Source organism: Bos grunniens, chromosome 29 (genome assembly GCF_055505025.1).
Source record: "Bos grunniens cultivar Pamir isolate PY7600 chromosome 29, Bosgru_T2T1.0, whole genome shotgun sequence".
NCBI lineage: Eukaryota > Metazoa > Chordata > Mammalia > Artiodactyla > Bovidae > Bos > Bos grunniens.
This window is the reverse complement of record NC_141193.1, coordinates 29,186,995-29,213,536: the sequence shown is the minus strand read 5'-3', so window position 1 is coordinate 29,213,536 and position 26,542 is coordinate 29,186,995. Positions and strand designations below refer to the sequence as shown.

Below are 26,542 nucleotides of genomic sequence, written 5' to 3'. Positions count from 1 at the left end.
CAGAAGAATCATGAGGTGATGGAACTAAGAAACCCTGAGGCTGAACCCAGGGACCATGGAATGAAAGCTAGATGTGTTAAGAAGGGAGGGGAACTCCCTGGAGGCAAGAGTAGATAGCTGAGGTCTGGAAAAGATGGAAAACCGGAGGGTGTTACTCGGATGTCAAAGCAAAGGAACCGGAAGGCTAGCCCACCTCGGGTGAGCTACTGACTTCAGCTTCCTTGCACTGCGATTGGAAGACCGCTAAGGGAAAGGGCGGGCCCCCAGCGGGTAGGATAAAGAGAATTGTGATGGAACAGGGCGGGGCTCGCGGGGGCCACAGCGGGCCACTGGGGGCGCCCCTCTGAGGACTGGGACGGGGGCCGGCGGTGGGCGCTGCGGCGCTGCAAGGCTCTGCAGCATGTGCCTGTGCTGTAGGGAGGACGACTCTGTCCAAGTCAACCCTGTGAGTCCTCCCAGGCCCTCAGCGCCGCCTCTGCAGCCCCAGGCCCTGCGCCTGCCCTCCCCCTTCTCGGAGGCTGCCTTGGCCCCTCTCGCTGCTTGCCCTTGCAAGACTACTGGTGGTTTGGGGTTGGGAAATCCAGCGGGGAGTTGCGAGGGGTGGTAGTGGGAGAAGGCCGACTGGATCCCGGGCTACAGGACCTACAGGGAGGTGGAAAAGCCCCGCCTCCTGCCTGCCGGGGCCAAGCACGTGCTGTCTTCTGTTGGTTGAATGACACTGACCCAGCGTGGCAATGTTCAGTACCAACTGAAACATGCTTGTTTGGTTTTTCTTGTACACCCTCTCCTTCCAGAATAAATCTCAGTAGTCCCGGTAGTGTGGTTCATAGATGTTTTTTTTCTTTTTCTCATAATACAATCTCATCTTCCACCCAGTGTACCCTTTGCTATTCTTATTCTGATCCTGCCTCTTGCAGTTGAGATAGTAGGCATCTATAAACAGAAAATAGTAGCACAGGCTTCCTATTATAATAACTGAATTTTTCCTTTGTTCATGCCCTTTTTTAAAATTTTTTAATCTTATATGTTATGTAGGAAAGCTCGAGCTGGCGGCATCCTGCAGAAGTCACTGAAAGGCAGGTAATATTTAAATAAATAATCCTGGTTATTTCGAAAGTGTGACTTTATCACGTTCCTTTCTGTGTGCTGATCCCTAATAGGACAGAAATTTTACTAGCTAGACCCTTCTGTGTTATGTTTGTTGAGACTCTGGAATCTTGTGAGTAGTATCTGAGTCTTAACTAGGATAACCTAAATGGTTTATTTTTCTCCTTTTTTTAATGTAACATTTTGTATGTGGACAGGGTGTATATATATATATATATATTTATACAGCATATGAAATTATAAAATATACCTCCAATTTAAGAAAATATATGGGTATCCTTGAACTCGTGGAGAGGCTGCTTTTGTGCTCAACCTGAGCGCAGCATCTCTCCCAGAGGTAACCACTACCTTGAATTTTATTTTTATCAATCTAATCTTTTCCTTTAATGCTCCTAAAAGTATATTGTCTTCTTGGTTTTGAACTTCATAAGCATAGGATCACACAAAATTCATTGTATGATTTATCCTTTCTTCTTAATATTGTTTTCAAAGATTTGTTCATAGTGTGGTATATAGTTATAATTCCTTTGTTTTCACTGCTATTAATATTTCATTGTGGCACATATAACAGTTCATTGATCCTTTCTCCTGTTGATGAATATTGGGTTGTTTCCAAATTTTCTAATGATGACCAGTGCTACTGTGAACTTTAGAGTACATGCTTTTTTTTTTTTTTTCCCAAGTGAAATCAAGGGTTTCACTTGATTATTTGGGCAAGAATAAAAGGATTGGACCTTACCATTGTTATGAAAAATAATGCCATATGTTTTTCAAAGCAATTGTACCAATTTCACATTGGCAGTGGAAAAGTTCCTATTATTCCTGTCTTTTCCACCCTACTACTCTGTTACCTTATCTTCCAAGCATTCTAGTTTCATCTCCGAGGTCTCTGCTACTTATAGATGCCAGCCATGCAATGGGGACATAAAACTCTGTGTGACATTCATCATTTAAGAGAACTAAAGAATGTGCATGTATTTTGTATTCTTACTTCTATAAAGAAAAGCCCTTTGGGATTTTAAAATGAACATTACCTTTAAAATAAAAGTAAACACATATATCCATGAGTCTTAGATCTGTCTCAGTTCAGTTCAGTTCAGTCTCTCAGTCGTGTCCAACTCTTTGCAACCCCATAGACTGCAGCACGCCAGGCTTCCCTGTCCATTACCAATGCTCGGAACTTACTCAAACTCATGTCCGTCAAGTCAGTGATGCCATCCAACCATCTCATCCTCTGTCAGCCCCTTCTCCTCTGCCTTCAGTCTTTTCCAGCCTTGGGGTCTTTTCTAGTGAGTCAGTTCTTAGCATCAGGTGGCCAAAATATTGGAGTTTCAGCTTCAGCATCAGTCCTTCCAATGAATATTCAGGACTGATTTCCCTTTAGGATTGACTGGTTTGATCTCCTTGCAGTCCAAAGGACTCTCAAGAGTCTTCCCCCACACCACAGTTCAAAAGCATTAATTCTTCAGTGCTCAGCTTTCTTTATAGTCCCACTCTCACATGCATACATGACTACTGGAAAAAACCATAGCTTTCACTAGACGGAACTTTGTTGGCAAAGTAACATCTCTGCTTTTTAATATGCTCTCTAGGTTGATCATAGCTTTCCTTCCAAGAAGCAAGCGTATTTTAATTTCATGGCTGCAGTCACCATTTGCAGTGATTTTGGAGCCCCCAAAAATAAAGTATCACATTGTTTCCACTGTTTCCCCATCTAATTGCCATGAAGTGATTGGACCAGATGCCATGATCTTAGTTTTCTGAATGTTGAGTTTTAAGCCAACTTTTTCACTCTACTCTTTCACTTTCATCAAGAGGCTAATTAGTTCTTTGATTTCTGCCATAAGGGTGGTATCATCTGCATATCTGAGGTTATAAATATTTCTTCCAGCAATCTTGATTCCAGCTTGTGCTTCATCCAGCCCAGCGTTTCTCATGATGTACTCTGCATATACGTTAAATAAGCAGAGTGACAATATGCAGCCTTGACGTACTCCTTTCCCAATTTGGAACCAGTCTGTTGTTCCATGTCCAGTTTTAACTGTTGCTTCTTGACCTGCATACAGATTTCTTTGGAGGCAGGTCAGGTAGTCTGATATTCCCATCTCTTTCAGAGTTTTCTACCGTTTGTTGTGATCCACACAGTCAAAGGCTTTGGCATAGTCAATAAAGCAGAAGATGTTTTTCTGGAACTCTCTTGCTCTTTCAATGATCCAGTGGATGTTGGCAATTTGATCTCTGGTTCCATCACCTCCACTAGCTTTGTTCGTAGTGATGCTTTCTAAGGCCCACTTGACTTCACATTCCAGGATGTCTGGCTCTAGGTGAGTGATCACACCATCATGATTTTCTGGGTCGTGAAGATCTTTTTTGTACAGTTCTTCTGTGTATTCCTGCCACCGCTTCTTAATATCTTCTGCTTCTGTTAGGTCCATACCATTTATGTCCTTTATCAAGCCCATCTTTGTATGAAATGTTCCCTTGGTATCTCTATTTTCTTGAAGAGATCTCTAGTCTCCCATTCTATTGTTTTCCTCTATTTCTTTGCATTGATCACTGAGGAAGGCTTTCTTATCTCCTTGCTATTCTTTGGAACTCTGCATTCAAATGGGTATATCTTTCCTTCTGTCTAATAGTGCCCGGTTAGTGAAGTGGAAATCAAAATAAAGAGTTTCATTTGAAAACTCTACTGAAGCTCCGAAGTGTTTTCTTCATCTACAAACCACACATTTGCAAAAGTTTTTCCCCTATTTCTATGTAGCTGTGTAAGCCATATCCACTGATTGTGTTTATCTTTTTTTGTGGATACAAACCAAAAATGTTGGCATGCTCTGTTAATACTGTAAAAGTTTTCTTTCCTTTTAATTTTTTCCTAAAGTCCACAGCTAAACGTATTGAGCATATGAGAAACCTATGGAGACAGAAGAGGAAATTTAATAAACGGTTTTCAAGGCCTGCGCCTGTTCCAGAACCCGGACTTCTAGTAAGTGCTCCACTGAAATTAACAGATCCTTAAATGCAAAACACATCATCATTTTTTTTCATTTATATAACACTCTAAATTCTGTTTTTCCCCTTTCCTTTGAGAAATTGGTAACTGCAGTCTGGCTGCAGTTGAGCCTCCATGAGTTTTTTACATGTAGTACCAATTGTATGCCTAATAACCAGTCATAGATCCAATGACTTTCCTTCCACTGGAAAGTCCTTTAGGTATTGGAAGAAAACTATTACCTCCCATCTTAGGCAGATTTTTTAGGGTGAAAACCCCCAAAACTCCTCTAATCAAATTCTCATCTGTTATTTAAGTCTTCTTTGTAGTTGTCTCTTGAAGATAATGTGGTCTAATGGAAAGAGTGGATGGAAAGATGGAAAATGGAAAGATCTTTGAAACCTTGATGTTCTGAATCCCTTTGCATGTATTATTAACTGTACAAAGTTATCCACTTAAATCTTCTCGATTATATTATTTGCAGAATAAGTCACAAAATCTCCTGCCAAATAGTTTTTCAATCCAGGCTTGAGCACTTGTAACATCAGAAAACTCTACACCAACCACAGCTTATTCCATCTTTCTTAATACCTTTGATATACATTTGAAAGTTCTTCCAGGGACTTATCTGATGGTCCAGTGGTTAGGACATAGCCTTCCAATACAGGGGCTGCAGGTTCAATCCCTGGTCGGGAAGCTGAGATCCCACATGCCTCATGGCCAAAAAGCCAGAACATAAACAGTAGAAGGAATATTGTAACAAGTTCAAAAAAGACTTTGAAAATGGTCCACATTTTAAAAAATCTTTTAAAAACTGAAACTTCTTCCATGTAACACTTTATATTGCCTCCATGAGCTTTTTACATGTAGTACCAATTGTATGCCTAATCAGTTCAGTTCAATCGCTCAGTCCTGTCCGACTCTTTGCAACCCCATGAATTGCAGCACACCAGGCCTCCCTGTCCATCACCAACTCCCAGAGTTCACTCAAACTCACGTCCATCGAGTCAGTGATGCCATCCAGCCATCTCATCCTCTGTCATCCCCTTTTCCTCCTGCTCCCAACCCCTCCCAGCATCAGAGTCTTTTCCAATGAGTCAACTCTTCACATGAGGTGGCCAAAGTACTAGAGTTTCAACTTTAGCATCATTCCTTCCAAAGAACACCCAGGGCTGATCTCCTTTAGAATGGACTGGTTGGATCTCCTTGCAGTCCAAGGGACTCTCAAGAGTCTTCTTCAACACCACAGTTCAAAAGCATCAATTCTTTGGCGCTCAGCTTTCTTCACTGTCCAACTCTCACATCCATACATGACCACAGGAAAAACCATAGCCTTGACTAGACGGACCTTTGTTGGCAAAGTAATGTCTCTGCTTTTGAATATGCTATCTAGGTTGGTCATAACTTTCCTTCCAAGGAGTAAGCGTCTTTTAATTTCATGGCTGCAGTCACCATCTGCAGTGATTTTGGAGCCCCAAAAAAATAAAGACTGACACTGTTTCCACCGTTTCCCCATCTACTTGTCATGAAGTGATGGGACCAGATGCCATGATCTTCGTTTTCTGTACGTTGAGCTTTAAGCCAACTTTTTCACTCTCCTCTTTCACTTTCATCAAGAGGCTTTTTAGTTCCTCTTCACTTTCTGCCATTAGGGTGGTGTCATCTGCAACCAGTCATAAATCCAATGACTTTCCTTCCACTGAAATGTCCTTTAGATATTTGAAGAAAACGATTACCTCCTGTCTTAGGCAGATTTTTTAGGGTGAAAACCCCCAAATTTCCTCATCCATTCCTCTTTTGCCTTAGTAGTGAGCCCCGACCTTATTCAGGCAATCTCTGGGATCAGATTTCATTGTAGAAATATTTGAGGTAGGTTATATTTCTGATCATTAAGATTTTTTTTCTGTTGGTTTTCTTTTTCAAAGAAAACAAACCTCTAATGAATAGCACTGTTAGATAGAAATTTGTAACTTCAGCTCCTTCTAAAAGAAACTCAACTGCCATGGTTTAAATAAATAGTACTTTTTCCTCCAAAGGAGAACTCCTGACCTAGGCAGTCTAGGATTGATATGATGAGTTTTAAAACCACCAAAGAAGTTTCAGGTTCCTTCCGTCTTTTTGATCCTTCACATTTTCACATGACTTTTACTCTCATGGTCTCAAAAAAAGCTTCTACAATAGGTAGAGATTGCATCCGCATTCCAAAAGAAGAGGATACAAGACAAAGGGAAAAAGTACACACCTGTTGAATTAGTTCTTGTTGATCAGGAGAGTAACTTCTGTATATGTGCATCAGTCAGTTCAGTTCAGTCACTCAGTCGTGTCCGACTCTTTGTGACCCCAAGAATCACAGCACACCAGGCCTCCCTGTCCATCACCATCTCCGGGAGTTCACTCAAACTCATGTCCATCGAGTCAGTGATGCCATCCAGCCATCTCATCCTCTGTTGTCCCCTTTTCCTCCTGCCCCCAATCCCTCCCAGCATCAGAGTCTTTTCCAGTGAGTCAACTCTTCACATGAGGTGGCCAAAGTACTGGAGTTTCAGCTTTAGCATCATTCCTTCCAAAGGAATCCCAGGGCTGATCTCCTTCAGAATGGACTGGTTGGATCTCCTTGCAGTCCAAGGGACTCTCAAGAGTCTTCTCCAACACTACAGTTCAAAAGCATCAATTCTTCGACGCTCAGCTTTCTTCACAGTCGAACTCTCAGATCCATACATGGCCACTGGAAAAACCATAGCCTTGACTAGATGGACCTTTGTTGGCAAAGTAATGTCTCTGCTTTTGAATATGCTATCTAGGTTCGTCATAACTTTTCTTCCAAGGAGTAAGCGTCTTTTAATTTCATATATATATATATATATATATATATATAATCTAGGTTGAAGTGATGGTTTTGTGGGTGTATGCATGTCAAAACGTTTTAAAGTATACACTTCAAATATTTGTGATTTATTGCATGTCAACTATACTTCAAAAAAGCTGATAGACACCCCACACATACAAACATACACAAACACACACACACACACACACACACACACACACATCTTTTATTCACCATTACACTATCATACAGGAGATTTTCACTGCCCTAAAAATCTCCTGTGCACTATACATTCATCCTTTCCCTCTTCCCTCACCTGTCTCAAGGCCCTGGCCATCACTGATATTTTTGCTCTCTCTCTAGTTTTGCCTTTTTCCAGAATGTCATATGGTTGGAATCATAGAGTATGCAATCTTTCATACTGCTTTCTTTTACTTAGTAATAGACACTTAAGTTTCCTTCATATCTTTTCATGATTTGATAAGTCATTTCTTTTTACCCATTGCATGGATCCATTCACCTATTGAAAAACATCATGGGCACTTGCAGTTTTAGCAATCATCAATAAAATTGCTGTAAACATTCATGGGGAAATTTTTTTTTTACACATAAAAAATGTGTAAAATTTTTTTACATGAAATACCTAGAAACACAATTGCTGGATCATATGGTAAAACTGTGTTTAGCTTTTAGGGAAAAAAAAAAAAAAACCCTGGAAAACTGTCTTCCAAAGTAGCTGTATTATTTTGTACTCCCACTAGCAATGAATGACAGTTCTCTGTTGCTCCTCACCATTGCCCACATTTGATGTCATCAGTGTTTGCAGATTTTAGCCATGTAGATAGTTGTGTAGTGATATTTCATTATTTTAATTTGCAATTCCATGGTGGCTCAGAATCCACCTGCAATGTGGGATACCTGGATTCAACCGCTGAGTTGGGAAGATCCCTTGGAGGAGGGCATGGCAAACCACTCCAGTATCCTTGCCTGGAGAATCCCCATGGATAGAGGAGCCTGGTGGGCTACAGTCCATGGGGTTGAAAAGAGTCAGACATGATTGAGCAACTCAGCATATTGACAATCATTTTATATGTTTATCTGCCAACTCTATAACTTCTTTGATAATGTGTCTATTCAGGCATTTTGCCCACTTTTTAATTGTTTATTTTTTATAGTTGAGTTTTGAGCCATTTGTGCATTTTGGATGCCAGCTTTTCATATGTATTTTGCAAATATTTTTTCTCAATCTGTCCTTTGTGTTTTCATTTTTTCTAGTAGTATTTTCCCAGAGCCAAAATTTTTAATTTTAATGAAGCTTAACATCAATTATTTCTTTCATGGATCATGCTTTTAGTGTATCTAAAAACTCATTGTGAAATCCAAGGTCTTATAGCATTTCTTCTGTGTTATTTTCTAGAATTTTTATAATTTTATACTTTACATTAGGTCTATGATACATTTTGAGTTCCTTTCAATGAAAGGTATAAACTGACTGTTTTTTTTTTTTTTTTTTTTTGCATGTGGCTGTCGTTCTGATTTTTACAGCACCATTTCCTGATCAAGCTATCCTATCTATATTGTATTACCTTTGCTCCTTTGTCAAAGTCCTGTTGACTATTTGTATCTGCGTGGATCTATTTCTGGGCTATCTATTCTGTTCCATTAAATAGAGTATTTATCTGTTCTTTTGCCACTTCCACACTGTCTTGATTACTGTAGCTTTATAATAAATCCTGGAGTTAGATTAGTAATATCAGTAACATAAGTGTCAGCCTTCTAACTTTGTTCTTCTCCTTCAGTGTTGTGTCAGTAATCCTTGGTCTTTTTGTTTATTCATATAAAACTTAGAATCAGTTTATAAAAATCCACAAAGTAACTTGCTGTAATTTTGATTGTATTGTGCTAGATCTGGAAAAAACTGACATCTTAATAATATTGAGTCTTTTTATAAATGAGCCTTGTTTATCAGATTTATTTAGGTCATCTTTGATAATTTTTTTTCATCGGAGTTCCTGATCTTAGCTGGGAACATCTAGTTACTCATCGTTAAATATGAGGTTAGCTGTAGGTGTTTTATAAATGTTCTTTCTTAAGTTTGAGACAATCCCTCTCTATTCCTACTTTGCTGTTGTTTTTTTTAATCATAAAGGGGTGTTGGATTTTGTCAAATGCTCATTCTGCATCTAGTGATATGATCACATAATAGAAGATCAGGGAAAAATCTCTTTGCTTCCAGAGTGGAAGGGGGAAACTGCCATTTTGAAATACTTAGGGCTCTTTGTTCTCCTAACAGGGCACACTCAAGGGAACTGATTTATCAGGATCTAATTTACCTTTTATCTAATTTGGCTTTTATCAAACTCTAGTTGACCTGGGGAAATGCCCAAATCCAGACCCTTCTACATAAGGTATGGAGAATGCCCAACTAAAGTTCTGATCTTCACTCAGTGAAATATGAAGGCTTCCCTAAGAGGGCCTCCCTAAGACTCCCCACGAAACTGAGTTTTTTAACTTTCAAGCTAATCCATACTGAGCCACAGCAACTTGTCCGTTAAAGTTTAAGTGTTCCTTCCAGTATGGTGTCAGCAGAGCAGTTTACCTTGGGACCTCAGTTCTCTGACGGATCTAAGAAAAGTTGTTGGTTTTCAGTGTGTTCAGCATTTTTCTGGTTATGAGAATGTGAGTGATGATTTCCAAACTCTGTACATGTCAGACTGGAAACTCCCACTTATTTTTCCTTGATCAAAACTGGCCACCCTTAGCTGCAAGAAAGTCTAAAGTGGTAAAAAAAAGAAAAATTGAAGTTGCTTTCTTGCTGCTCTAGAGAATTGAGGTTCTATTAGTGGGAAAAAGGACTTCTCAGGTGGCTCAGTGTAAGCAATCTGTCTGCCAATGAAGGAGATGCAGGTTCCATCCCTGGGTCGGGAAGGTCCCCTGGAGAAGGAAATGGCAACCCACTCCAGTATTCTTGCCTGGGAAATCCATAGACAGAGGAGCTTGGCTTGGCTATAGTCCACAAGGTCACAGAGTCAGACCAACTGAGCACAATTAGTGTGAAAGAAAATACCTTCATTTCCTTTTCAGGCCGAAACTCATCCTCTTCCCAGTTTTTCGAGTAAATGCATATTATGAATATAAATTCAGCCCCTTAGCTTTGCTTTCCTTTGTATTTCCATAGTCATGGGAGTTTATGTATTGCCACACAGGATCCCAGGATATGCAACTTTATATAGTTACCCCACTGTCTTAAATATCTACATAGCTCCTCTCTTGCTGATACACCTGTGTTTGTAATTCCACCCCCATGGTCATGATCTCTCTGATATGCATTAAAATATGCTTGCACAACATACGTTTGTTGTTATTCAGTCACTCAGTCGTGTCTCTTTGAGACCCCATGGACTGCAGTATGCCAGGCTTCAGTGTCGTTCACTATCTCCGGAGTTTGCTCAGATTCATGTCCATTGAGTCAGTGATGGCTATCTAACCATCTCATCCTCTGCCTCCCTCTTCTCCTTTGCCATCAGTCTTTCCTAACATCAAGGTCTTTTCCCAGGAGTCATCTCTTCACGTCTGCACAGTTATTCCATAGCAAAGTTTAATGATATGGGATGTGGGGGAGAAGGGAGCAATGATTCCTGAGACCACCTTGCTACAGGGTATGACTTCTGAGCCCCTTAACTCTTGATTCATTTTCACACAATTAGTTTGGTTAACCTTTCCATCCCTTTTCCAGTGCAGATGTCTCGTGCCATTGGTTTCCTCTTTTTGTGACTTGTTCTCAATTTCAAACCATTATGGCTTTCCGTTAATAAACTCCCTTTTCTTTCTTGAGCTGCCAGATGTGTCTTATAGAAATGTCTGCCGAATGTTCTTTATCAATTATCCTACCAGCCAGAGAGCTTCCAAAGACAACTGATATCTCTCACAAATACAAATATAAAAAATAAAATGCATGATCCATGAAAAGCCTGAGTTTGATCTGGCACTTAGTATTCATTGTCCTTAATACAAAATTTCTGAAATTATGTTCAGAACATCCAGTTATTTTCTTTTGGTGGTAGTAGGCCATTATCAATGTTTCCTTTTTCCACAAAAAGAACATGAGGGGGCTCAATGTTCCAAAGTATACACTAAAATTTTGTTTGGTTTAATTTCCAAACCACTGTGGACTGATCACTTTGTAACATACAATCAAAATGCTGTAGCAGTGTCAAATTATTATAAATGAACATAAATGCTTGTTCTCAATTTCTCTACTGATCTTGTTGCAAAATTGTAATGAATGTAATGGCTCATAATGAATGTAAAACTAGCACCAAAGCCAGACTGTACAGAATAATACTGCTTTGAAAAGTGAAAGTCACTCAGTCGTGTCCAACTCTTTGCAAACCCATGGACTGTCCATGGAATTCTCCAGGCCAGAACACTGGACTGGGTAGCCTTTCTCTTATCCAGAGGATCTTCCCAACCCAGCGATCAAACCCAGGTCTCCTGCATTGCAGGTGGATTCTTTACCAACTGAGCATATCATTTTTCACTTTTTCTTCTCCTTATCTTTTGCAAATTGTTGTGTTATAAGTAGCACCCCTACTAATACCATCTTCTCTTTTTCTTTCTACTTAAATTAATCTTTGGCCTCTGAAAAAAGTATATCAACAGTATTTGTACAACTTAAATGATTTGAGATGAAAATAAAGGCCTGAGTCCACACATATAAGTGCTTTACGTAAACATGGATTGTGCCCAGTAGGACAGAAGATGCATGATGACACCAGAGCATCCAATTGGAAAATGTTTGAAAAAACTTTTTGTCTGTTTATCTCTGTAACAAAATTTTCTCCTAATTATATCATTAATTATCATATTCATACATACCAAAATTATCCTGAAGTATTAAGATTAAATTCCTGCTGATAATGATATACATAAGCTTTCCATTTTCACTTATTTGTCACTCTTGTTCACTTCATTTTGGGACATTTCAAGACTTAAAACACTCAACAGGTAAATTAGTATACTTTTTCAGTCAATCACAGACCATAAAACTTGGAAAGAAAAATCCTTGTCTAACATCTCTATCACATCCATTATATTCAGAAATTCCTCTGTCCTGTCTCTAAATTGTTATTTTTGGTTTTTACAGTTTTTTCTATTTACAGCATTTGTTGCTTGACTCATAGAAAAAATGATTATATCATATTTATCCAGATATGATTTATTTGGGGCTTCCCAGGTGTCACTAGTGATAAAGAACCTGCCTGCCAATGCAGGAGACGTAAGAGATGCAGGTTCGATCCCTGGGTCAGGAAGATCCCCTGGAGGAGGGCATGGCAACCCACTCCAGTGTTCTTGCCTAGAGAATTCCAGGGACAGAGGAGCCTGGTGGGCCACAGTCCATGGGGTCGCACAGAGTCGGGCATGACTGACACGACCTAGCACAGCACACACAGCATGTGATTTATTTGATAATAGTTTTCTATTATCATGACTTATATCTGGCTTGTATGTGACTGTTTTAATTTAGAATATTATTTCTAATTCTTTATACAATTATTTTTTGTAAGAAAGTCTTTTAAGACTTTTCCAAGAGAATTTATAGTTTGTATAAATCTTTGCTTTGTACGTTTTGATTGAATTTATTTTTCTCTGTGTATTTTAATCTCTTCTAGTGGACATAAAGTTGAAGTCTGTGTGGAAGAAATCATGCCGGACCACAGATTTCTAACATCAAGTGGCATTTTATGATGTGATGTCATTCGAAAAAGTAAAGACAGTGCTCTTCCAGTTCAGCAAAATAAACACAGTGCAACCATCTAACACCTAAGCTACAGGGTCTAGAATTTTATTAAATACGATATCTTACTACCACTTTGGTAATTTGAGAGTGCTTCTTTTCAACAAATAATAATATGCATATGCCTTTGTAAGTGATGTATTCATGCTTACGTTTTTGCAACTGGATTTACAACTTATTTAGAGATTTAGAGTTATGCTTTAATAATAGGGGAAAATACATTTCCTCTGCTGTTTATTTATAATGACTTGTGTTTAAACAAGATGTTTAGAATATTTAAACAAGTCATAGAAGAGAGTTTTGTTTTGGTTTGTTTTTTATTGAAGTATGACGTATTGAAGTGTCGTTGACTAACGATATTAGATTCAGGTGCACAATGTAGTGATTCAATATTTTTGAAGATTATCTTTCATTTAAAGGTGCTATAAAATATTGGCTGTTTTCCATGCACTGTACATTATAACCCTGTATCTTATTTACTTCATAGGTTGTACCTAGGAAAGAGTTTTAATATAACTAATGTCTGTATCATATGTTGATATTGCAAATAAGCTATAGTGTAATTAAAATTTTCATTTAAGTTATTAGTAAAATTTGAATACTGAATTTTTACTTTTATGCAAGAAATAAGTCATTACCATATCTGTCTGTAAAATGCTTACTTACTTATATAAGTAATTTCTAACATGAAAAAGGAATTATCACAATTATTTTCTGATAAAAGAATAACCAACTATAGAATGAACATGAATGTTATATTCGATGACTGATGTGTGGTTTCTTAAATAAAATTTAAAGTGAAATACAGGAAATTCTGCTTCTGGGCATAATGGAAGTACCAGAATTATGTTTCCACAGTAAACAAACATAAAATAAGACAAAATTCTAAAAAACAATGGTTTCAGAAAATAGACAAAAGTCAAAAACAGGTTGTGATCCCTAAGAGAAGAGAACCAAATGAACTCCATTTACTGCCTGAGGAGCATTCCAGAGCAGTCCTTTATGCAGGGAAGAGGATCATAAGCAGAACACAGGAGTTTTCCTGATTGAGAAACAGGGATAAGGATTCAGGCAGTCTGAAGTAACTGGAACCTGTAGGGCAGAAATCCAGGAAGTAAGAAACTGCTGAAAGTAATTGGCAGTTCTGTCTTATGACCTGCATTTGGTCTGTGTTAAATGCTAAGCTGCATGTGTATAGGGTGAACTCAGCAAGGTCAGATCTGTTTACCCTTTTTGTACCATCCATGTGCGATATCTAGTGCCCAGTCAAGATTACTAGGCATGCCAAGGAGCAAAAAATTATAAAATATTAAAAAGGGGGGAATCAAGTTAATAGAGACACCAAAATGAAGAGAGGATGGAATCAGAAGAATCAGTGTAATCATCTATTATAAATATGTTGACTATGTTCAGCAGTTTAAGGAAAAATGTGAACACAGCAAGGAGAGGAACGGAAGACTAAAAAGATGGAACTTTTAACACTGAAAATATCTGGAATTTTAAAAATCCACTAAATGACATTAACAGTATATTAGATGTAAATAAAAGACATTGAAGGTCACTCCAGTATTCTTGCCTGGAGAATCCAATGGACAGAGGAGCCTGGCGGGCTACTGTCCTAGGGTTGCAAAGAGTCGGACACTACTGAGAGACTACGTATGAAAGACATTGAAATTGAAGATACAGCAGATAAAGCAATAGAAACAATTCAAACTAAAGCAATGAGAAAAAGACTGGGAAAATGATTAGTTGCTCACTGATCTGTGAGACATTATCATGAGGTCTAAGACATGAATAACTAGAGATATGTGAGTGGGGAAGGATGGAAGCAAAAAAAAAAAAATGCCCAAAATGTCTCCAAATTTGATGAAAACTAACCCCACAGATTCAAAAAGTGTAATGGACACCAAGCAAAATGAATTCCAAACCTTACCAAATTATCTCATAATCCAATTGCTGAAAAACATTGAAAAAAGAAAACAGGGACATGCAGCACATTAAATGCTGAGAAATAAGCATAAGAAAACCACAAAGGTCATGATAAATCATGTAACCAAAATGACATCTTTAAAAAACTGATTGAAAACATTTTTAAAAATCTTGTCAATCTTACGTGTTATTTGAAGCAAAATGCAGTTGTTGTTGTTTTTTTTTTCCAGAAAAGGAAAGCCCCCAAAATATCTATCACTAGAAGACTTGCAGGGCAAATTCTTTAAGTAGAAGAAAAATTGTCAGATTCTTGGACCTTCACAAAATGAATAGCTCTGGAAATGATACACATGAATGAATACAAAATCATTTAACCTTCTTTTATTTTTTAAAAAATAATTGTTTTAAGAAAAAATCAAGGTATTGTGGCAATAATAACATGCAGGATTAAAATGTATGATAATAACAAAGTTCCTTCTAGGAGGAAGGTGAATTTATCCTATACTTCTGAGTTTCATATAGTCTACCTGGTCAGTTACTCTAATCATAGTCATCTTTTTAAAATGCAAATTTCAGGAAGGTAATTCTTACTGAAAGAAAAAACAAAACAGGAAAAGATAACTTGGAACTTGACTTGTCAGGACAAATACAAATCTTAAGGTTTGTAAGACACTTAAGTGTCTTTTCTATAAATATTAGTAAAAGGATTAGTCATCTAAACAGGTGACCTCGATTTGTTCCATCCACCAGAAATACAATTTGAATCCAAAGTCTTAAAACTGATGGGTTTTATATTATTGTAACTTATTCATGGCTAAAATTTTAGAGTGGATACTATGAGGTGTTTGTTTGTGTCTGTATGTTTGTATTGTAGAGGTGTGGCATTGCCAATATTAATTTGTAAAAGAGCTCTATTTAATTGGCTTAAAGGAAATTAAGCATATATAAATACTCATAAATACAAAGAAACTTATCCACATGAACTTCTGAATCACATGATCTAGAGTTAATAAATTAAATGAACTAGATTACATTTTAATGGATGAAAAATTTCAGTTTGTCAGTTTAATTAACACAGACATCTCTTTAGGGTCATCAACATTAAGTATGATACTTTTGTTGTACCTAGGTTTACTCAAAATCAAATAAAACCATATTATTCCTGCTACAAAATTTGTCAGCAAGAAAAATAACTTGATATGAAAGTTTTAAATAAATTAAAGGTAAATGAGGTAGTTTAAGTGAACTCTTTAGGAATAATTATGTTTTGAGTATATCTGTCTAAAATCATTTCTCCAGATTTATTTGTAACTTGAAACTGCTTAAATTCAATGATGGAAATTCATTGAATATACAGATCATTTCCAAATAAGAAACTGTAACATTACTGAACAAAAGCTTCCTTTTACAGAGAAACTAAAAATATTCAGGATTATTAGTAAATATATTTGGTGCCACACTGAGATATTTTCTTTACAGAACACCTGTTTTAGAAATTACAATTAATATTCACAAGTTTGCCTATCTATAAATTGCTAATGTACATGTTCATAATTGCTTACTTAGTTTTCATTAGAAACTAAGGTTTTTAAGGTTAAGAATTACAATTAAAATATCTAATTACAATTAAAGTATCTAATTACTACTAAAAATTAATAAGGACAAAATCTTTGTATGCAAGGAAAAAGAAGGTATAAAGAATGGAAACACATGGGAAAAGAAAGGATTTTTGTCCTAAAGCTGTTTATTTCTAAAAGGAAAAGAAAATAAGGGACAAATTAATATGGATATAGAAAGCTATCTTTAGATAATGCCTTAGAAAGGCATTCTATGTGTTGGTCAGGGCTGATAAATAGTAGAATAAATTTAACTGAGTAAATGAGTTTTAAGTTGAAAGGTAAAATGGTACAAAACCTGAATTCAGCTTTCTCTCTATTAAGGAGACAAAGTTTTTGGAAAATACTGATCTTCTTTTGATAACTAATTGTAAAGTTTTTTTACCTTTAACCAGTAATCTGTTATGACTTGCAACATTTGCTTCTTGAAATCTTTTATTGGCACTTTGGTTAAGTGAATAAGTATTGTTCCACAGTGACATATGACCCTATAATATTTGATCAAATGTTTTGAAACATTTTTGATATTTTTGACAAACTTTCCAAATTTCAAATTCTAATCAAAGTTCTTTTGACCTCTAGCTAACTTTGGGATGCTTCAGAGATAACATCTGAAAAATCTGATGAAGAGAAATATTAAACGAATTAGGGTTACTTTGTACATGAAATTATATGTAAGCATTATCAAAGGAGTCATGATAAAACTTAGTTTATGTTGTAAGGGTAAATGTTATTAATATAGACATTCTGGAAATTATGGACCTCCTAAAAATCTAATATGTCTAAGTAAAATATTAACAACCATAATTCTAGTAATCATGCTGAATTTTGTAACTCACAGTAGTAACCAAGTTTCTTTGTCAACTGCATTGTAATCAGCTCTTCAATCATGTCTAGTCACTGTTTTACTCTGATGCTCTTGCAATAAGCACTTCATATTCAAAAGGATTCATAGAAAGGATTTTTTGACAAGTACAGTTTTCTGATAACTTTTACACCATAGCAATTAACTGGGTAAAAAAAATTAAATAATTTAAAAGAACCACTTGGTGACTTCATAAAGCTGTTAACAGAAAATTAACATCAAGAACCCAGTATGCTGGCATCAAGTTTCCAATGATATGTCCATTTGGCTGTGATATTTGTTACCTTAATTCATTAAAGTTGATGCTCAAGTGATTCTTATACCTATTAAATTTGAAAAGTATTCACTCTAAATATCTCTGAATATTTCAAACATTACTGCTACTCTTGGATGGAAAAATGCATCCAACGCACCAGAAAATAATGGACATCTCAACTAATGCTGCATTCACGCGGCTCAATTCTAAAACATAGTGATAAATTTCATGTTCTGCCCTCTAACTGGAGTAGTACTGAGAGGCACTTACAGAAATGCGTGCTGACATCAACTTGAAATCTTGGCTTTAATTTCTTGGAAGTCAGAGTCCCTTCTCACAAAAGAGATAACATAAACTATCCCGAGTCATGTCACTCATTTATACAGGGTCAGCCAACTGGGAGCTATAAAGAGTTTTGCAGGCTATAGCCAAACTTTTCCATCCCTCTTCCGCGTGCTGCCTTCAGCAGGTGTTTCCTGAGTCCAAGGCCTGGTCCTAGCGGAGCCTCTGGAGGTAAGGGTGGGGAGTTGCCTCAGAGGGGCGGGGTTTAGCTGCAGGGGCGGCGTCGAGGCGGGGCCAGAGTTGAGCCCGGCAACAGTGGGGCGGAGCCGAGCCCATGAGGAATGGTGGGGCGTGGGCGGAGCCGCGGGGACGGGGCGTGAATGTGGGCGGAGCCGAAGGGCGGGGAGTGTGAGTGGGCGGTGTCGCGGGGCGGGGTGCGGCGTTGCGGGAGAGGGGCGGGGCAGAGAGGAGCGGCGGGGCGGAGCAACCCGGTCACCAAGCCGCCCGGCGGGGGCGGAGTGAGCGCCGCAGACCTGGGACCCGCGTTTGATCGCGCAGTTCTCACGGCCTGGTTTAGGCGGACCGCGGAGCAGATCCCCGGCCGCGATCCCCATGGGGCTGTGTTTTCCCTGTCCCACCGAGGCCTCGCCTCCCTCGCCGGACCTGGTGAGTAAGGCTGCCTGCCCGCTTCCCCGAGTCAGCCCGCCGGCGCCGCGCGCACCTGTTCCCGGAGGGGCGCGCCGGGAGGCCCGAGCTGCGGCCACGGGACGGGCCGTTGGACGCGGCGGCGCGGGCCGGAGAGCCGCCGGTGGGGACCCAGCTGGCAGAGACGGGTGGCTGCGCCCCGAGGGACCTCGACGTCCTGCCTGCGGGATTTGGGGGCTGTCTCCGCGTCCGTCTCTCTCCCTCTGAAGGCGGCTCCGGTGTCTCTTTACCTTTCGCCGCCGGCAAAATCGGGAATTCGTAGGACGCAGGCGCACGCGGACGGTGCGCTGTGGAGACCACTCCTGGAGATGCGGTAGATGAAGTTAATATGTGAAAAGACATCCCTCTTTCTCCGTGAACTGAGGAGTTTCATCTTGTAGGAGATGTGCATTTTTATGTGTCTGTACCAGCTGTTTAAAGAAGGTGCTCAATAAAGTCTTGTATATTTCTGCGTTTTATTAGATATTGTGTTAGTGACTTTCTCTTTAGTATTTATCTACGTTCTATTTTAAAAAGCATTTTATGTAGTACAGAATATACAATTTGTAAGGTTGCCACGTTTAGCGAATAAAAATACAAGGCATCCTGAGATTTGAATTTTCAGTTTAACGAGAAATGCATCTTAAAAATATGTCGATTTGTCCCCATGCAATATTGGGGACATACTTGTACTAGAAAGTAGTCGTTATTTATCTGGATAATTGCAGATGTATCTAGGTGGTTTGTGGTATAGTACATTTATACTTTTTGTAGCTTTCTATTTTTAACAGCCTTTTTACCTTAATAATCCTTACAGGAAATTGCTAACAGAAAACCTAAATTTTAGGTTTATTAATATTTAGCTAAGAATTCTTTGAAGGAAATGAATTGTTTAGGGAAGTACATTAACTCTTCAGCTATTTGATCTTAAGTGCTAAAAACGACCTGGAAGTTGATATGAGAAAATTCACCTTGTCTTCCTTGCTACTGTTGCTTTTAAATGTTCTTAATTTTCTTTATCTGGCTGTTAATAAAAAACCAATGTGCCAGCAGTTGTTAAGCCCTCCCCGCCACCCCCAGAGATAACCACATGGCAGAATACTTAAATGTCACTTTATCTTTGAGGCTTTTCTTCACCACTCTAAATAAAATAGATCCTCCACTCTACCATCAACCCATCCTTCCATTTTGACCATACTCGTTGTATTTCCCAGAAGCACTTCCTTCAGTCTAATAAATGTATATTTATTTGATTATATATGACTGTCCTCATTGGAATGTAAATTCTATGTGGGTGGAAATATTTCTTTGTATTATTTCACTGCTGTATTCTCAGCACTGGGAATAGTTCCTAGGTATGATTGTTGCTCAATAAGTATCCAAAGAATGAATAAGTGAATGAATGAGTGTTTTGTGGAAAATCAAATTATTAACACAGCTCCCAAGAGAATGCTGTTTACTGTCTAATATATTTAAATAACTTATAACTTGTGATTAATCTAGGTAGAAAAATAATATTCATGGTGTCTCAACATGAAACAGTACATCTCAAATATCCTTCAGTCCTTCTTGTCCTACACAATGAGATTCATTCTCTTCATTCATGAACTTTTTCTGAAAATACCAGGCTGCCTCAAACTCCTTTTCAATTGGCAGTATCAACCGTGTATTTCCTTGCTTGTATTGTTCAATGTCATTTGTTTTATTATTGCCCTGACTAGTTTGTTAGCGCTTAAAAAAAAAAAAGTGCAAATAGATTATTTCACAGGCCAATCTGTGTATGTATGTATGAGATATAAAATGTGTATATATAGATATATGTCTCACCTTGTGCTTACTTAAAGGTACACTGATTGGGAAAATGAAATTCACAAAGTTGAGTATTTTATAAATGTTATAAGTAATGGCATTCCTAGTGGGACAGTTGAGGCCAGTACTATTTTTATAAACTATTACATTACTGGTAAGATAAAGTATAAAATATCAAGGATCATGTTTGGTTTTGTTTAAAACCATATTTTTTACACATTTTTTCTAGGAAGAAAAAAGAGCAAAGCTTGCAGAGGCTGCGGAGAGAAGACAGAAGGAGGTAACAGTAAAATAAAATTTGACCTTAGATGGTTAAATTTGTGCTTTGTTCTCTGTAAATGTCTATTACTGGTAGTATTCTCTAATGAAAATGATATCTGATATCTTACAAATTTAAAGATAAACATTTTTCAGAATGATTTCTGTGTTTCAGTAAATTCTTTTAATGCATTTATGTCATTTGTGTGTGTGCTCAGTCATGTCTACTTCTCTGTGACCCCATGGACTGTAGCCAGCAAATCTCCTCTGTCCATGAGATTGTCTCCACAAGAATCCTAGAGTGGGTCGCCATGGCCTCCTCCAGGGATTTGTTATTTAATGTATGACAATTACCATACACGTGTCTTCCGTTATGTGAGATGCCCCTTTAATAACATTGTTCCTTGAGATGAAATGACCGTGCCTTGTAAAGCACTGACAGTTGTGAAGTAATTTTAGGGGTGAAATATGTATGGTTGCAAAATACTCAATGAAGAAATTGTAGTATGTTTTATGTAAAGCTGTTTTACAAATAGTCTAATTCTTTGTTGCTAAAAAAAGAGACCAACCCCTCCCCTGCCCCCACATCGAAAGAAAAACCTGAAAGGCAAAAAGCAAAAGACACCTTCCGGACACAGAAAACTAATTTTTGTTGTTTTTCTACAATTTTGTTGTTTATCAATGATTTTTCTGAAGGCTGCATCTCGGGGTATTCTGAATGTTCGGTCTGTGGAAGAAAAGAGAAAAAAAAAGGAAAAAATAGAAAAAGAAATGGCTACATCTGGACCCCCACCAGAAGGTGGACTTAGAGTAAGTATTAAAATTTATTGAAGATTTGATTTACCTGGAATTTTTGAAAACTCAAGTAGCAATCCATTCAATAATTTCCTCCAGAAAATGATTATCAAAGAAATGTGAATTTAAAAGCATGAACAATATAGATTGGAAGAAGTGTCAGTTTATTTGAACATTTCAACATTCATTGGAATAGATTTGTTTTCTTTTTCCCAAAATGAAAACAGACTTTTCTTGTTTATCTTAACCCTATATCTTAATACTTCATATGTACATGTGTGTGTGTATATGTGTGCTCAGTCATGTCCAACTCTTTGCAACCCCACAGACTACAGCCCACCAGGCTCCTCTGTCAATGGAATATTCCAGGCAAGAACACTGGAGTGGGTTGCCATTTCCTCCTCTAGGGGATCTTCCCAACCCAGGGACTGAACTTGTGTCTCCTGCATTGGCGGGTGGGTTCTTTGCCACCTGGAAAGCCTACTCACATAATTAATGACAATCTTAACTGTGTAGAAAACTTAAGCAATATGGAAGGGTACAAAGAAGAAAGTAAAAATCACCCAAATTCAGTATCATTTTGACATCATTTCTAATCTCATTTTATATGTCAATTTTATAAAATTGGATTGTACTATAACCTGCTTCAAACTCTTAGTTTTTTTCACTAAATGAAACACAAATTTCTGAATGACTTGAAGTCACATATAATGTTACAAAAAAGGATATTTTTTTCTATAGTCAGAAGGTACTTCTTTCGCAACCCACTCCAGTGTTTGCCTGGAGAATCCCAGGGACAGGGGAGCCTGGTGGGCTGCTGTCTATGGGGTCACACAGAGTTGGACATGACTGAAGCGACTTAGCAGCAGCAGCAGCAGCAGCAGCCTAACAAAGGGCTTCCCTGATAGCTCAGTTGGTAAAGAATCTGCCTGCAATGTAGAAGACCACAGTTTGATTCCTGGGTCGGGAAGATCCCCTGGAGAAGGGATAGGGTAGGCACCCCAGTAGTTTTGGGCTTCCCCTGTGGCTCAGCTCATAAAGAATCTACCTGCAATGTGGGAGACCTGGGTTCAATCCCTAGGTTGAGAAGATCCCCAGAAGAAGGGAAAGGCTGCCCACTCCAGTATTCTGGCCTGGAGAATTCCATGGACTGTATTGTCCATGGGGTTGCAAAGAGTCGGACACTATGGAGCGACTTGCACTTTCAACCTAACAAATTTTGCATCAGCTTTTGAACTCTTAAGAGAGAAAGGAGCTTCTGTAATTAAAGCTGAAGTTTCCATGCAGTGAAGCCTATAGATTACAAATAAGTTAGGTCTTAGATTTCTTCTGGTCCCTTCAGAAGTGCGCAAAATGAGAGACATTATCAGTATTAAATTCAGTACCTTTTTTTCTTTGACCACCTTCATTGCTCATAGCATACAGTGAAGTTCAAAACTTTTGGCGGCTCAGAGCTTCCCTGGTGGCTCAGCTGTTAAAGAATCAGCCTGCAATGCAGGAGACCTGGGTTCGATCCCTGGGTTGGGAAGATCCCCTGGAGAAGGGAAAGGCTACCCACTCCACTATTCTGTCCTGGAGAATTCCATGGGTGGTATAGGCTGTGGGATCTCACAGAGTTGAACACCACTGAGCAACTTTCACTTTCAGGGATAACAGAAGGGAAAATATGAGATAGACAATAACTTTAATCCTCAAACCTTTTGGCCTGGGGCCATTTAGGGGCCGCTTTCAGATCCCTGGGTTGGGAAGATCCCCTGGAGAAGGAAATGGCAACCCACTCCAGTATTCTTGCCTGGAAAATCCCATGGACAGAGGAGCCTGGTAGGCTACAGTCCCCGGGGTTACAAAGAGTTGGACATGACTGAGCTACTTCTATCCTATTCTCAGGCCTTGAGTGTCCTGTGGTATAGGCTGATTCTTCCTAACCTGACTCCATAGTATGAGGAAAACAGGACCCTCTCTGTCTTCACACGCTCCACATATTCATCTGCTGACTAACTAACTGCCTCTTACAAGGACAGTTGGCATTGGTAATGCTTACTGTGTTCTGGAAAGGCAGCCTTATTTTATGAAGTCAGTGTGACGATGGCATCAGGACACAAACTAGCATCAGTTCAGGATATACCAGCAGAGGCGTTCTGGCAGATGCCACTGGCTCATGGGGGACTTTCACAAAAGGCTGGACCTTGGTTCTGACCTTGTACCAATAGTGATCTCTGAGATGGCGCTTGGCCCTCAGGACTTTTAAACTCCGCAAGGAGTCTGATGTCAAACCAGATTGAGAATCACTGCTCTAGTGTTTGTAATACTAGTCCTAAGGGCTATTTTGTTGAAAATAGAGTGCCATGGTAAAAAAACGTTTAAAAATACTGAATGAAGTAAAAGTGAAGAGTTGCTCAGTCATGTCCGACTCTTTGCGACTCTTTGGACTATAGTTCATGGACTTTACAGCCTTTCCCTTCTCCAGGGGATCCTCCCAACCCAGGGATTGAACCCAGGTCTCCTACATTGCAGGCAGATTCTTTACCAGCTGAGCCACAAGGGAAGCCCCAAAACACTGAATATTATGTTATATATTGAATACCTTCCTTGGAGATTAAAAAAAGCACAATATTTAAATCCGTAAGAAGTCCTAAAATAAAGGGAAGTAAATTTACTTGAATTCATCTTTAATTTTTAACTTTATTTAAATAAACATTTTTTAAAAGTATGTTACATCCAATAATGTTTCTTAATATACTTGGAACAGTAGAGACTGGTAAATACGTCTGGTATTATCTCAATGGCTTTTTCAGAACTTACTATTGCAAAATTTAATAAACTGGATTAAGCAGAATACCACGTGTAATAGTTTCTCAAGTTGAGACAGTCAAAGACTTTGTGTGTATTAGTCGCTCAGTTGTGTCCAACTCTTTGCAACCGCTTGGACTCCTCTGCCCATAGGATTCTCAAGGCAAGAATACTGGAGTACAGGTTGCCATATCCTTCTCCAGGCAAAGACTCTGCCAGACCATTATTTAATAATTTCTACCACTTCTTCACTCCCCTGCCTCAAACAAGAATTCCAGTTCCTTTATTTTTACTTTGTAGTTTCATTGTTTTTATTTTGTCTTGTGATGTTTTGTTTGACTGATTATCAGGTATTTGGGACCTAGCTGCTGCCCCTCGTTAACCTGTCCAGATATTTTCTTTCTTTCTCTGTGTACACCCTCTTATATTTGATTTCAGACTTTTGACTATAATATAAAATTTTACTAGTCACTGGCCCTCACAAAGATCATTTTACATTTGTATAGCCCAGATTCCTCTTTTACCTGTTTGTTCACTTTTTAAACAAAGTTTACTTTCCTCTATATTTTTATCTTTTCTAGTGGACAGTTTCATAAAGCACAGCATGAATGGAAGAGTCTACTGCCAGTAACTAATCTCTACAATCAAGTGGACATCCTCAATTTAATTTCTTCTCTTTGAATAAATGAAGATTCAGACTTTGTAATTTTAGTGCTCTCAAGTGCAGTGCTTTTTCAAAATTGAATACTGAAAATGCTTTTGATTGCGAGAGTTAGAAAATGTCCAGACCTTTCATTAAATTTTTATTTTCCCTACCTTTGCTCTTCTGTAGATGGTGGGTGATTTGCCTCTTTTTAGTAGTTCAAACATGGACCTAAATAGTGAATATATATTTGTATATTGCATGGAAAAATTCTGCATATGTCTCAGATATTTAAAGTTGCACTTGCATTTTCCCTCCTTTATGAAATGATCTAACTCTTTATAATTTGCTGCTTAACCTTATATCTCATTATTTCATTATATGTGAAGACTTTAGCTTAAACTTGCGGACTTAGTGCCTTTTAAACTGATCATCAGGGAAAATCTTGAAAAATCATTTGAAGGGCTTATATGAAGGAACACTGTAAATTTTTATAACTTACTAAGAAATTAATATTTATTTCTAGAGAACATAAAATATCTCCTAATTTCTATTTCTGTAGCTTATAAAATTAACATACTCTCTTTATAATAAAGTGTTTTTTTTTGCTTGCTGAATTTAAAATTATATATTAGTGATGCCATCAGAGGGCAGCGATGTACAATATACAGTATTGGATTCAACTCTATAAAGATCTTTGCAGTAATTGAATGAGTTTAAGAATGGATGGGTTATACTTAGTGCGAATGTGTTTGTCCAAATTTTATAGGTGTTTTTATTTTTTATTTATTAAAGAATGCTTATAAGATTTTTACAGATGTGAAATTGCCAAGGCCAGTATGAATGTATGAAAAAAGTATGTAAGTATTGTATTTAAAAAGGTCTACTTTAAACATAAAAATATTGCAGGGTAATTCTGTGTGATGCATTGCCATAAACTTTTTTAGATTTTTGTTCACTGGTAATATTTATTATAGCAATTTTGGTTTTTTGAGTTTCTTGATATATAATAAGCTAAAACAGAAGAATTACTGTCTGTTTTAATTTGGTTGCTCTTTTGGATGACAAGGCCACGGTCTGAGCCCTAAATTACAGTTTTCAGGTATTAAATGAAATAAGGATTGTAAATTAAAGAGACCAACTCACCTAACCTACAGAAAGGAAACTGAACTACTGTCTCGCTCATCCCTCCCACAAATCTTGTTATATTGCAGTATATGATGTATTTTAATTTTAAAGACTTCGAACTATAATATAGATCTCTTGACTCCTCAATTGGAAAAAATCACTTTCTTTGATTATGGAATGAAATATTCTGTGACTATCCAGGCAAGATATGTAGTTATAGACAGGTTCAATATTCTTTATCCTTTAGAGAATTGGTGGTATGTTTGTTCAGAAAGAATAGTGAAGTCATTGGATTGTATTTTAGAAATAAAATTCTTGTATGAACATGATTAATTTTTTTCAAGGCAGAAAGGAGAAAAGAACATTAATAGATGAATGGGTATGGAACCAGAGTATACCATTCCTAGAATGTGTGCATCCTTCCTTCTGTTTTAATATAGAAAAGACAGTTTGATCAGTGTTATAGCTTATAGTTTGGGTTAGTGTAGACAAAAGGCTTACATCTTGGGGATAATGCCCTATTTCTAATAGCAGTTTATATCCAAATACCATGCTTATTTACTGTTCAACCAAGAATGCTGTGCTGGTGAATTGCCTTCTAGTAACAGTGGATATGCCCTTCCAGTCAACCATGGCCTGCCTCCTTGGGTGTAATCGACTGTCCCCAAAACCACATGGGTTGCGTGCCTTTTAAGGGGTGATACTCAGATGTTAGGAATAGTGTTAGGAAGGAGAAGGAAAAAGGGAGACTGGATGCCTGATAGGAA

At 38.0% G+C, this 26,542-nt stretch overlaps 2 protein-coding genes across 2 annotated transcripts; both read left to right on the top strand.

Annotated features, from left to right (window-relative positions):
• Window positions 1-345: 345 nt before the first annotated feature.
• CCDC179 (coiled-coil domain containing 179) lies at window positions 346-12,794 on the top strand. Its single transcript, XM_086385720.1, has 4 exons — window positions 346-445; window positions 1,036-1,080; window positions 3,986-4,090; window positions 12,596-12,794. The coding sequence occupies exons 1-4, from the start codon at window positions 401-403 to the stop codon at window positions 12,602-12,604; spliced, it is 204 nt and encodes a 67-aa protein (XP_086241846.1). The 5' UTR covers window positions 346-400; the 3' UTR covers window positions 12,605-12,794.
• Window positions 12,795-17,679: 4,885 nt separating this feature from the next.
• Window positions 17,680-24,819, top strand: LOC147342458 (uncharacterized). Its single transcript, XM_086385718.1, has 4 exons — window positions 17,680-18,334; window positions 20,391-20,441; window positions 21,116-21,229; window positions 24,586-24,819. The coding sequence occupies exons 1-3, from the start codon at window positions 18,049-18,051 to the stop codon at window positions 21,226-21,228; spliced, it is 450 nt and encodes a 149-aa protein (XP_086241844.1). The 5' UTR covers window positions 17,680-18,048; the 3' UTR covers window position 21,229; window positions 24,586-24,819.
• Window positions 24,820-26,542: the final 1,723 nt, after the last annotated feature.

Excerpts from the sequence above, each read along its gene's own strand:
- CCDC179 (XM_086385720.1), top strand. The coding sequence starts at position 401 with ATGTGCCTGTGCTGTAGGGAGGACGACTCTGTCCAAGTCAACCCT. Across the intron at positions 446-1,035 it reads ACTCTGTCCAAGTCAACCCT|GAAAGCTCGAGCTGGCGGCA; the intron begins GTGAGTCCTCCC and ends TATGTTATGTAG. Across the intron at positions 1,081-3,985 it reads CAGAAGTCACTGAAAGGCAG|TCCACAGCTAAACGTATTGA; the intron begins GTAATATTTAAA and ends TTTTTCCTAAAG.
- LOC147342458 (XM_086385718.1), top strand. The coding sequence starts at position 18,049 with ATGTGGGCGGAGCCGAAGGGCGGGGAGTGTGAGTGGGCGGTGTCGCGG. Across the intron at positions 18,335-20,390 it reads CGCCTCCCTCGCCGGACCTG|GAAGAAAAAAGAGCAAAGCT; the intron begins GTGAGTAAGGCT and ends CATTTTTTCTAG. Across the intron at positions 20,442-21,115 it reads CGGAGAGAAGACAGAAGGAG|GCTGCATCTCGGGGTATTCT; the intron begins GTAACAGTAAAA and ends ATTTTTCTGAAG.